The 12,387-nt window shown below is 42.5% G+C and overlaps 1 protein-coding gene across 2 annotated transcripts in view; it reads left to right on the top strand.

The window, feature by feature from the left end:
* FYB2 (FYN binding protein 2) overlaps nucleotides 1-12,387 on the top strand; it is a 96,850-nt gene that overhangs the window by 37,890 nt on the left and 46,573 nt on the right. Inside the window, exons 3-4 of one of the 2 annotated variants that reach the window (XM_019742549.3) lie at nucleotides 1,450-1,608; nucleotides 3,378-3,408. In XM_019742549.3, the coding sequence (XP_019598108.3) occupies nucleotides 1,450-1,608; nucleotides 3,378-3,408 (190 nt within the window). Of the gene's footprint in view, nucleotides 1-1,449; nucleotides 1,609-3,374; nucleotides 3,409-12,387 lie in introns of both variants that reach the window. The other variant, XM_019742548.3, reaches the window with a different exon arrangement.

Below are 12,387 nucleotides of genomic sequence, written 5' to 3'. Positions count from 1 at the left end.
AAATAGTTATTATAGAAGAGATGGGAAGGGAGGGAGGATGAATGGGAGGCAGGATAAGCAGGAGGAAGGAAGAAAGATGGATGACCTACCTGGTGGAGATGTTGAGATAATTAAGGGCGATAACCCGTGTAAACCTCTGAGCACAGTGCCTGCTAAAAATTAGAGGCCAATTACTAAGTGATCATTCATTTTCACTCTGTCTTCTCCTTAATTTCATAGAGACTGAAATTACTGGCATTGGGACTTTTAATTAAAGCCTAAGAAGAGAACTTTGGCCCTGCTGGGAGGGCAAGAAAGAATCCCTCCCTCTCCTCTTGCAGAAGATAGCAGGGCTTTGGGAAAGTTGCATGGGGTTATTTGTGAAACACTTGTCAACTTTAGTTTTACCATGTGATCAACCACTGTATTATGTAAACCATAAATCAGGGGACTTGGATAACATAAGATTTTGTGCTGTTTTTAGTGTAAGAGACAGATATGATTTTCATATCTAATACTGGAGTTTCTGTTGGAATTTGGCTATTAGTGCAGAAGGGTACAATATATGAAATTGGGACTGTCCTAGAAGGACACAAACCCCACAGGTGCCCATGTGCCAAGGTCAGCCTTCAAGGCTGTCCTAGGCTGAGCGTAGACATCAGAGATCAATTCTTACTCCATGTATAGCACCCATGTTATATGTTATTTGCCTGTCGTAAGTGCCTGAAGAATCCTTTCAAGGAAGAGTCATTGTCATTTTCCTCTGAAACAGACCCTGTGCTTGACGCTGAAGGAGATCAATATATCCTAGTCCTTGCCCACAAGGAGCCTACCTTCAGTCAGTGGGCAGATACGCCAGCCCCTCTATTACATCCCATGACTTCTGGAGAGCTGTTAACAATGTACTATAGGGATAGAAAAGAGAGAGTGGTTGAATTCGTCCTTGATTTCTGGTAGAAATCAAGAAAAGTTTTCTAGAGGAAGTGTCATTGGAACAGGGCCTTAAAGAGTCAAAGTTTGGCAACAGAGAAGTGAGGGAACAGCATTCTGGAACCAGGAATGGCATGAACAAAATCTTGGACATATGAGAGCTTTTCCGGGCTTTTAAAATCAAATCTGGAGAACTGAGAAGTCAGTGGTGTGAATGAAAGATGTTTGGGCTTCAGGTCAGGGAAAGGATGTTACATGTGGTAAGAAAAGAATCTGGAAATGTCCATTGAGGCCGTGTGCTGTTTAAGTGCCAGAGGAGAGAGTGAACAGATGTCATGCTGAGGAAATCAGGCTTCGTCCTCTGGGTAGCAGGATGGTGACAAGATTGAGTTTGCACTTTGATTTGGACATGCTGGCTACTGGGTAGAGAATAGATTAGAGGAGAGTGAGACTGAGGTAAGGAAACTGGTCATTTGTACCCTATAAGACATGAAGTAGAAATAATAATAATAATGTACATTTTGGACTGTTTGTGCTCAGAAAATCAGCCAGATGTCAAGCATCACCAACTTCCCAAAATGAAGCCACTGCCTTCCATGGAGTTCCTGGGTCCTCCTCCCACAAAGCCACCAAGACCCCCAGCGGTGAACCTCCAAGTCTTCCAGGGGCAGACAGCTGTTTCGAAGACCTACAGGGAAGGTGAGGAAATGCACAGGGCCCCACACGTGGCCAGCCCACCAGCCGGCAGAAGTCACGGATCCAGGGCCTGTATCCCCCAGTCGCCTCCCGCTCCGCATCAGTTCCCAGGTGACAATGCCGAACTGCTATTCTGTGGGACTGGACATCCATCACTGCTTATTCTCTCATAGAGACCCTGGCAGCTTGCCTGGGAAATGACAAATCTGCAGGACTTGGCCCCTTATCGCTCCTGGGCCAGCCTGCTTCCCCTGAGAGCATTGCATTTGATCACTGGGAATCTGTCCAAGAGGAAGAAAATGAAAAGGAGCAGGGCAGGGAGGCAGAGAGCCTTTGTGTTTCCTACAAAGCCTGTGTTGTCAACACACCCAGTGCAGTAGGAGAGGGGGAGGGAGTGAAAAGGGAGGAAGTCGGTGTGAACTCGACCTGCGATCATTATGGGGGTCCCTCAGGCCTCTGTGGTCTGCCTTCAGTGATTAATTGAGGGGCTCCCACCCAGCCCCCGCTGGTCCTTTCAGGGATGGAAGCATCCTTGGAAGCCATTCTCTGTGCTATTCCGTATCTTCCTCTGCGAAGTACAGGAGGACCTTCTCAACCCCTCTCTCCCTCCACCACAGTCTGATCCTGATGGCATTTTAAATACCTTTGCTTCTGTTTGCTCTAATGCAGCGCAAGGTGAACATGCACTTTGGGGTGATGTGTAGCACTGCACTAATATTTGTTTTGCTCTGGCCATGAGTGCCCGCAGATGGTACACTAAGAGGGCTGAATCTTGTTCATTGTTCATTTGACTGCTTTGGGCAATCGCATAGTTAAGTTTCTTTCACTCAGTGATTCTCAAACTTTAGCATGCATGAGAATCACCAAGAAGACTTGTTAAAACATAGACTGCTGGGCCCACTCCCAGAGTTTCTGGTTCAGTTGGTCTGGGTTGTGTGGCTGAGAATCGGCCTTTTTAACAAGTTCCCAGGGGATGCTGATGCTGCTGGGGCCACACTTTAGGAACCGTTGCTCTACGTCATCTTAAGTCTTATCCTCAAAGAAAATTCTATCTAGAGAAATAGAGCTTTTATAAGTATACTTTAATAATATGGCCACCTCCGTATCAGAGAAGGCTAAGTATGATTTTATAAACATTAAATAATTCCGGCCATTCCTCTGAAAGGGAAGAAGGTTGTCAGAGAAGATAGAAGAAAGCACTAAGTCTTTTGTCATAAAACAGGCTTTGTAAATCCCAGCTCCTCCACTCACTAGCTATTTAGATTTGGGCCTGTCCCTCACTGAGCCTCCTCGTCCTTCCCTGGAAATGGGGATGGTAACAACACACCACACACAGGATCATTGTGAGGATAAAAGAAAGGTACGAGACATGGAAAGACTTAAACTAATTGGCGCACCAGTAAGTGCTCAATACATGCAATTTGTCTTTATTTTGAGCATGAATGGGGCAGCTACATGCTTTTTGCCCAAGCCCTGTGATAGGTACAAGAGACTAAGAGAGAAATGCAACAGAAATACCAGTGCTCCAGGAGGTCAAAGTCTAAAACAAGAGATTATACTCATGATTAAGCACCATAAAGTATGGGTGAGGGCTGCAATGCAGGATGGAGGGTTCCCTGGATGCCAGGGGAAGGGGAGGCTTGCAGCACAGATTAGTTACCACTCCGTATTTTGTCCCTGGAGTCAGGTCATTGCATAAACACAATTCGTTTTAATCAGGCTGTTGCTAATGCCTCTTTCTCACTCTGCCTTTTTTTTTTTCCTTGCAGCAGCTGTGGAAGAAGGTTACCTGCCTCCAGAGAGGTGAGTAGCTGTTTCTTAATTGTGCAGGAGTGTAGACCACCAACGAGGCTGCTGAGCCTGCCCAGAGCAAGCCAGAAGCACAGGCCAGGTGTTGGCATTTCTCAGAAGGGTTGCGGGAAGAGCAGATTTATAAGTAACAAACTGTAATTTTTGATTTAGATGAGAGATTAAATAAACTGCATTTAACAGCCCTGCTGACATTAAGTTGCAAAGATGGTCCTCTGAGGTACTTTTATTTATTGTACAGTTGGGGTCAGTAAATTGAAACATTAGCTTCCATAGTAATAAATCAAATTAGAGGCCATAGAATGCTGAGGGCAGCTGGTGCAGTGTTAGGAATTGGTAGTGGGACAAAGGACCTTCTATTTTTGGTGCACTCATTCTAAGAATTTTGCCATGGAAATGTCAGTTCCTTAATTCCCTCAATCAAATACTATCTATTGAGCCCCTTGAAGTGTGTCATGCATTAAGCCTGACACACTTAATTATATATACTTTGTATATTTGTATACTAATATATACAAATAATATAAACTTTGAAGTTTATAATACAGTATTATTATTATTATTTTTTTACTATCATCACTATGTCATGCCGTAGATCTCCAGAACTTATTTATATACTAGTTGCAAGTTTGTACCGTTCAACCACAGCTCCAAGTCCCCCAGTCCCTGGTAACCAGTGATGTATTCTCTATTTTTACAAGTTCAGTTTTTGTTTTTGTTTTAGATTCCACATGTAAGTGGTATTATACAGTATTTGTCTTTCTGTGTCTGACTTACCTCACTCAGCATAATGCCCTGAAGATGTATCCATGTTGTCATAAATAGCAGAATTTCCTTTCTCATGGCTACATAATAGTTCATTGTATATTACCACATCTACTTTATCCATTCATCTATTGATGGACACTTAGATTGTTTCCATGTCTTGGCTATTGTGAATACTGCTACAATGAACATGGGAGTGCAGACCTCTCTTCAAGATCCTGTTTTCATTTCCTTTGGGTTTATACCCAGAGTGGGATTGCTGGGTCATATGGTAATTTAATTTGTAACATTTTGAGGAACTGCCATACTGTTTTCCATAGTGGCTGTACCACCAGCTATGCCCAAACTATTCTGACTGTATCACCTCACCCGACGCGTGTGTGGGTTTGAGGGATCAGCTGGTGTTGCTCATGTGTTATCGACTATCTAGGCAGTTTTGCTGATATTGACTGAGATTCCTCCTGTGTCTGCGGGTCAGCTTGCATCTGGCTGATCTAGGATTGCCTTGGCTGGGATGACTAGGGAAACCTGACTTAGTACCATCTGTCTCATCCTCCAACACACTAACTGAGGAATTTCCTCCTAGCAGACAAGTCCAATTGCACAAATACTTTTCAAGCCTCTGCTGTATCACATGTGCTGACATGTTATTGGTCAAAGCAAGTCACACGACCAAGCCCAGCATCAAGAGTGGGAGGGCACTGAAACTACATGGGGAAGCCCAGTGTTCCAGGAAGAGTTGAAGAATCGACGCATTAATCCAATCAAACTAGCACTGAAGAGGAATCATTTAAAATGAGTAGTGAGGGTCAACATTTGCTGGATAACTTGGGAAGGGGGTACTACAGGCAGTGGCAGGAAGTTGAAGTAACATATCTTATTTTGGAAACTTCGTAGTTAGGTAGAGTTAGAGTATAGAAAATAGAGTAAGGGATAGAAAGAAATGGGATTGTGGAGTAGACAGGAACCAAATCACGGAGGATCTTTTACACCAAGGAGTAGATAAGACACTTGTGTTCAACAAGGAATGGACAGTGTGGTTCTCAACACGATTCATGTGCTGTCGGAGTTCCTAGTTGAGTGTCTATTTGACAGAGTTAAATGACAGTATGTCAAAGGCGCTGCATTCTATGTGCATTGATTTTAAAGAGAAAACAATTTGCACAGCTCAGGCAATGGTTTACTCAATGAGATTGGCCCCAGTGTGACAATCTGAGGGGACAGTGGCATTCTGGTGTACTCTGAATTAGTCTTGGTTCCCTCATGCCTTGAATGCTGTGAGCATCGCAGTCTGATTGAGTGTGCTGAGATTGTAGTGTTTAGCTACATATGCGTTTTTCCTGCGGCTTGGCTCTACGCTAAGCTGACTTTTTCTCTTGCATTTTCATCAAAGAAACAGCAACTCATTTCCACATGGGGGACAAATTTACTGTGATGGACAAGTCTTGGGAAAGAGTAGTCAGTCTCTGATACCTTCTTTCAAAGGGGTATACAAGGGCAATTTGACTATACTGTTCTTTCATACGGACTTTAGAAGCTAGCCCTCATCTGATGTGAGTTTCATCGTACCTCAATAATGATGTGGGCCATAGTGCTGTAGGAGTGAAAGACAAAAGAGATGAAGAGGGACCAGGATTCTTAGGGGTGGCTTCATGGCAGAAGAAAGAATTTGTGATATATCTTGCGCAATGGGTTAAAATGAGATAGGTTTACTTATTTGTTCCCTTTTGTGAGACTGTAAGGTGGGTGAGGACAGGGTATTATTCTTGCAAATAGACTTACTTATAGTTGGTTAGTGGGTAGATGGATGGGTGGATGAATGGATGGGTGGGTGGACAAACGGACGAACCAATGCATGTTTATATAGAGCTACAACACGATTGAAAGCGAGGCAGTAGTACTAAAGAGGAGGATATAAGCAGATAAAAAGTATTCTGATATGAGAAAATAAGAGAGAAATTTGGATCCTGAAGTGTAGTCAGCGCCATGCTAAGGAGTTTGGACTTCATCTGTCAGGGATCAGAAATTAGTCTGAACAAGTAAATGCCACGATGCTAAGCAGCCTTACATACAACTTCCATGGACACTGGCACTTGTTTGAGAAGAACATTTCCAAGTTCACGGTATTAATCTTCAACATAGGTACTAGAAATAGAGTATGTAGGACCTTAATGCTGAAAAGGGGCCCTGGCAATTATCTGATGTAGCCAAGTAACATAGCATAACGTTAACACTAGCCTGGGGTTTCAATCCATGCCTTATCGCTTAAATACCTGTGTAACCTTGGGTGTAACCTTGGACAAATGCCTTAATCTCTGCAAACCTCAGTTTCTACTTATGAGTGTAAAATGGGATATTGGTAGGACCTAACTCATACAACTGTGGTGAGAATTAAATGAAATAATGATTAAGTGTTTAGCGCGGTGCCTAGTGTCTACAGAGTGTTCAAAAAGCTTGCATAGCGGTTATATAACCTCCCACCAAATGCAGGAATCCATGCTCAGACTTTAGCCTCTTCAAAAATTATTTTCTCATTATTGGGAGAATCCAGTGTTTTTCTTTTGTGGGGCAGATGTTATTCATTTAACACATATTTATTGAGCCTCTACTCTTACAGACATTGAGAGTACAGCAGTATATACAGGAAACAAAAATAACTTACATGTACATGCACACATATGTTGGTTTGTTTGCTTGTTTGTTTATTCGAAAGTCCTTGAAGTTGAGCTAGAAAAACATATGACCTCCCATCCCCGACTCCCAGCCATCTGTCCAAGATGTATTAGTTGGTACAGTGTACAGTGTCTTTACCTCTTCTTTACATGACAGTTCTTAAAACATCTAAGGACTACATTCTTCTCCAAACTAAAATTCTCACTGTTTACAACCATTATTCACAAAACAGGAATCTTTGTGTTTTAGCTGTTTCTATGGATGCTATACATATTTTAATCACCTTGTTAGGAAATCGGTGCATGTACAATAGCCACTTTCATTCCTGAGTGTCTTCTTATTGTACACTAAATATATGAGAAGTCACGTTGTGTAATGAAACAAGTACAGGTCTGGAATCAGATTCACATAGGTTCAAACCCTTCCTCTGTACTTCAGACAAGTCTTTTCTTAACAGATCAGAGCTGTGAAATACACATCTGTAAAGTGAACACAATAGTATGTACTTCACTGATTGCCTTGAAGACTAAATGGAATAAATTGTATAAAGCGTGGAGTACTCAGAAGATGCTTGATGAGTCTTAGTTTCTTCCACCCTTGGCCTCTCCGTCTCTTGTTATCTCTGGAATATTAATATCTCATTTGTTCCCAGTAGTGAAATGACTCTTTGGAGATTATTCTTTGCCTTCACTCTTTCATGTGAACCAGGATGGCCGGCATCCCTTTTGAACAGCAGCCCTTATTTGTGTGAGCAAAGTAGGTTAATCCCAGAGCAGCCATCGGCACTGGGGCTCTCTCCGTCCTTAGCAGAGCTGGCTAATATTTTATCCATTTAGCTATAAATATGGCTTTTCTCCCATTAGGAAGTGTTAGAGGGTACTCCTGACTCAGGGAATCTCAGACAAGATGCTAAGGAAGGAAGAGGTTCTTTATGTCACTAGTAGAAAAGATTTAGACAGTATAGTGTCTCTATAGGGTCTAGGGGTGGATCGCAGGAGTCTACCGTTTTCTCTCCCGAACTCTTTAATTTTGTGTTTTTGTTTTGATGATAGTCTTTGAAAGATCATATGAGCCTATTTTGAATCTTCGGTGTGACCTCTTTCAACCTAATACTTTGGAACATGCTTTTGTGTTTGTGTTTTTGATATTTCTACCCCACACAGACTGGGCAATATAAATGCCTCCTAGGGCTGCGGAGATTATGTGACTGTGCGTAGGACTTGTGTCAGACCACGGGGAGAGTAGATGCTGTGGAAGTGGGCACTAAATGCCTTATCTAAGACATTCAAGTAGAGCATGCCAATAGCAGAGCAACGACACTGTGGTCAAATGAAACACATCTGTTGTCTTTATTTCAATCATGGTAAATACCATAAAGAATTTTTTTTTAAGTATTAGGATAGTAACTAGGGATTGAGAGTGCAATAAAGGAAGTGTAGGAAGTTCAGGAAAGGTCTCTCTAAGGTGGTGACATTTAGATTGAGACCTGAATGATGGAGGACCCAGTCATGGAAGGTCTAGGAGAAGAACATTCTAGGAGAGGGAACAGCTGATATAAACAAGGGTGTTCTCCCTTCCCACATTTAAGGAGCCAGAAAGGAGGGGAGCATAGCTAAAACACAGTGCCCTAGGGGAATGGATGGTGGTGGTGACTCTTGTGCTCCATGGAATGAATTTGGATTTTGCTCTAAATACATTAGGAAGCCAGAGGAGAATTTTAAGCCAGGCAGTGATGTGAGCTAACATTTATTTTGTAAAGTCCATTCTGGATGCTGTATAAATAATACCTGCAGTGGGGAAACTGGAAAAGGGAAAGACAGCCAAGGAAGCCACTGCAACAACATAACAACGATAATAACATTAAAAAGAGCAACCCAAGGGCAGCTAAATGGCTCAGTTCGTTAGAGCATGAGCTCTTAGCAGCAGGATTGCTGGTTCGATTCCCCCATGGTCCAGTGAGCTCCACCCTCCACAACTAGATTGAAGACAATGAGCTGCCACTGAACTGTTGGAAAGGCATCCGGATGGCTCAGTTCGTTAGAGCGCAAGCTCTCAACAAGGTTGCCAGTTCAATTCCCACATGGGATGGTGGGCTGCGTCCCCTGCAAGTAAAGATTTAAAATGGCGACTGGACTTGGAGCTGAGCTGCGCCCTCCACAGTTAGATTGAAAAACAATGACTTGGAGCTGACGGGCCCTGGAGAAACACACTGTCCCCCAATATCCCCTACTAAAGAGAGAGAAAAAAAGTAATCCACATGTATATAGTGTCTGTTCTAAGTACATATATGACTTATGACATCTTTAAGAAGTGGATGAAAGCATCCCATTTTATAGATGAGGAAACGAAGTCACAGAGAGGTGAAATAACAACACGCACAAGGTGCTAGAAATGGAGGTAAAGAAATTAATAAATTCAAGTTATATTGGGGAGAAAAGCCAGCCATTTCTGGATCAGTCATGGGGAGGGAGACGTGAGAGAAAGATCGGACTCTAGGACCGCTTCTGCGTGATTTGGTTTCTATCCCTGCTGATATGAACACGTGCACAGTGCTTGGCCCATCACCAGTGCTCAATACAAGACTGCTCCTTCCTGAATGCTATTTGGGATTTCTTTCTACTTGACAAAACAAAAGCAGTCAGTCCATCCATGTGCCTTGGTGCATGTAAGATCAGAATCTCCAAAGGCTGGTTTTGAAGCTGCTGGCTGCTCCAGTGCTCTTTGCTGCATGGCTGTGCTTAGGTCCTTGTGACTGGCACAGATCTTCTCTGACTGCCCAGCAGCCAAGCAGCCTTCTCACATGACATCTGGTGAAAGTGGGCTCCAAGACCCCGTGTGCTAAACGGAATTGCTATGGGGCAAGAATGAAGACAAGGCCGTTTTTCAAGCCTGTACCTAGAACATTCAGGTGTCTTCAGCGTCAGCCCTTCAATAGCTTATTATCCCTTTTCAACTGGGTTTCAGGGACACAACAAGGCCACTATCTGACCTGTCTTTCACAAGGCAGGAGCAGTGAATTTACTTAGGGTTTTTCTCTTCTTTCATGTTTTTGAGTATTCCTCCTTTAAAAAAAAAAAAAAAATCACCTAAAGATTCTACATATTGAGCACTTCCCATCGACCACACCTTATGCCCTATATTTATGTCAACTCTCCCGTCTTAAAACTCCCAACTACAACTGCCCCGTACTGGATAGCTGCGGCTGGATCTGTACTACCAGGGCTTAGCAGGCCAGCCTGGCTCCAGACCACGGCCTCTCAACCACCACTTCCGGCTGCCTTATTACAGAGTCACGTGAGATCTTTACTTATGATGAGAGAAAGCAAGATTGAATAGACTCATGGCCTGCTCCACAAATTGAGCCTGGACATTTTCCAGGCCCGGGTTCTTCAATGCCTGCCTTAGAATTTCATTTTCTATCACAGCAGAAAGAGCTGTGTGAGGGAAGCTGGCCAGGGAGGAGCAAAAGTGTGAAGGCACCTGGAACCAAGTGTTGTCTTCTCTCTTCATGGCATTCAAATGATGAGTTCGAAAAAGTCATGATTTATGAAGAAATGAAACAACCACAAGTTGCAGACTGGGAGCCTAGTTTTGTACATAGAAAGAAAGGTACAAAGAAAGATTGAATGGAATATCAGTCCATTACCCAGCCCTCTACATCTATCAGAATCCTTTTAGCACCATGACCATCTCAGGAGGGTAAAATTAATATTCCTAGTGTGTAGGTGAAAAACCAAGGGCTCAGAGGCATTTCATGACTTTCCCTTAAGTCCGAGATAATACAGAGCTTATCCAGAATGTGAATTCAGGACTATATGTTTATAAAGATTTTCAGCTACACTGTTTTTTTCTCAGAATTTTCAACATAAAGGATTTGGGGAGATAGCTATTAGACTGTAAACTCCATGAGTTGGTTTTTTTTTTTTTTTTTTTTTTTTTGTCTGACTTTCTCACCTTAGTTTTCCCAGGAAGTTGACATGCAAGTAATTCTTTAAAGAATAAGTGATAGACCAAAGGAGTGACAGATACACTGATTGATGGGGGCATAAATGGGCAGATAGAATGATATTCTCTTCTATGAGCTTTTGTATAAGTAAACATTCCAAGACTGTGTTATCTTTATTTTTGCATTAATTTGCATATGCTATACCATATCCTCGTAATATTAAAGCTAAATGATTTGGGCAATCTGAGCTCTTCATTTGCCCCTGCATATCATCTACGGACTACTACCACGTGAAGATGTGGACTCCCATGAAATCCTCTCTTTCCTCTGTTCTTTCTTAGTCTACTGTCGAGCAAGTGACACTCTGCCAAGAAGCTTGCCATTATTTTAGCCCTCATGGGAGGCACTCTCCTCTCTTCCCCCTCTTCTATGGACTCAATACACTTTGAATTCAATGTTTATTTAATCAAACTAATCGTTGAGCACTTCACCTCCCTTTTACATTTAGAATAAAATTCAAAGATCACAAACTCTTTACCAGGGCCGAGAAGGTCCTATATGTTCTCCTCTTTACTCTCCACTCTTCACACCTCCCCTAACCTCCTCTCTCCCTTGATCACTGTCTTCAGCCCACTGAGTGGCCTTCTGGCTCCTCTTCAAACACAGCAAGCACCAAGTAGAAATGATATCTGGGAGGTGATCATTTTTCTGTGTATAGAGTGGTCTTCTCCCAGATCTTCACCTGACAGCTCCTTCTCATCACTCAGTATTCATTCATTCATTCATTCATTCATTCATACAAGGAATATTTACTGAGCCCCAAGTATGTGCCAAACATTGTTCTAGATGCCAATAACCCAACAGAAAATAAAACAAAGTATTTATCCTCATAGAGCGCACATTTCAGTTGGGAAGAAAGACAAATAAGCACATACTGATATAATGTAAGGTAAATGCTTAAATGACAACCTCCCTGACTATAGCTCCTGTTTCCTCTCCCAAGCCACTGTCTATTCAGTATATAAGCCTGTGTTACTCTCCTGTTAATATTTATTAATGCTACAAATGATAATATTTATTCTCCCTGTTTATTTTCTGTTTTATTCAAGACTATGAAAGTCTTGAGTTCAAGGACCTTGTCAATTATTTGCTTTTATATTCTAGAATAGTGCTTGGTGCAGAGGAGGAGCTCCATGGGGAAAAAAAGTACTTTCATCTACCTATCCATCTAAGAGTTTCTAGTATTTCTGTGAGCATCACAGGAGAATGCAGACAGCTGGGAGTCAATGATGTGCCAGCCACTGTATTAGTCACTGGAGACTCAGCAGTAAGTGATATGTAAGACCCCAGAGCAAGAGAGACAACATGAAACTAACAAAAAAGGAATGAAATGATTTGAAAATCATGGCAACTCTTGAGAATGGTATAATGCAGAGGGTATGGTCAATAGAAATAGCTGGAGAGGAGGGCTGTTTGGAAAAGGTAGCAGGAGAGGGACTTTCTTGAAGGCAACATCTAAGGTGAGACCTGATAGTCGTGAAGGAGCTGGCCATTCCAGCCAGCAGGAGCAGCACTTGCCAAGTCCTCGA

The sequence above is a fragment of the Rhinolophus sinicus genome, chromosome 14 (genome assembly GCF_057876585.1).
Source record: "Rhinolophus sinicus isolate RSI-liver-muscle chromosome 14, RSI-T2T, whole genome shotgun sequence".
NCBI classification, from domain to species: domain Eukaryota; kingdom Metazoa; phylum Chordata; class Mammalia; order Chiroptera; family Rhinolophidae; genus Rhinolophus; species Rhinolophus sinicus.
Note: the sequence above shows the minus strand (reverse complement) of the source record. Positions and strands in the feature narration are given on the sequence as shown.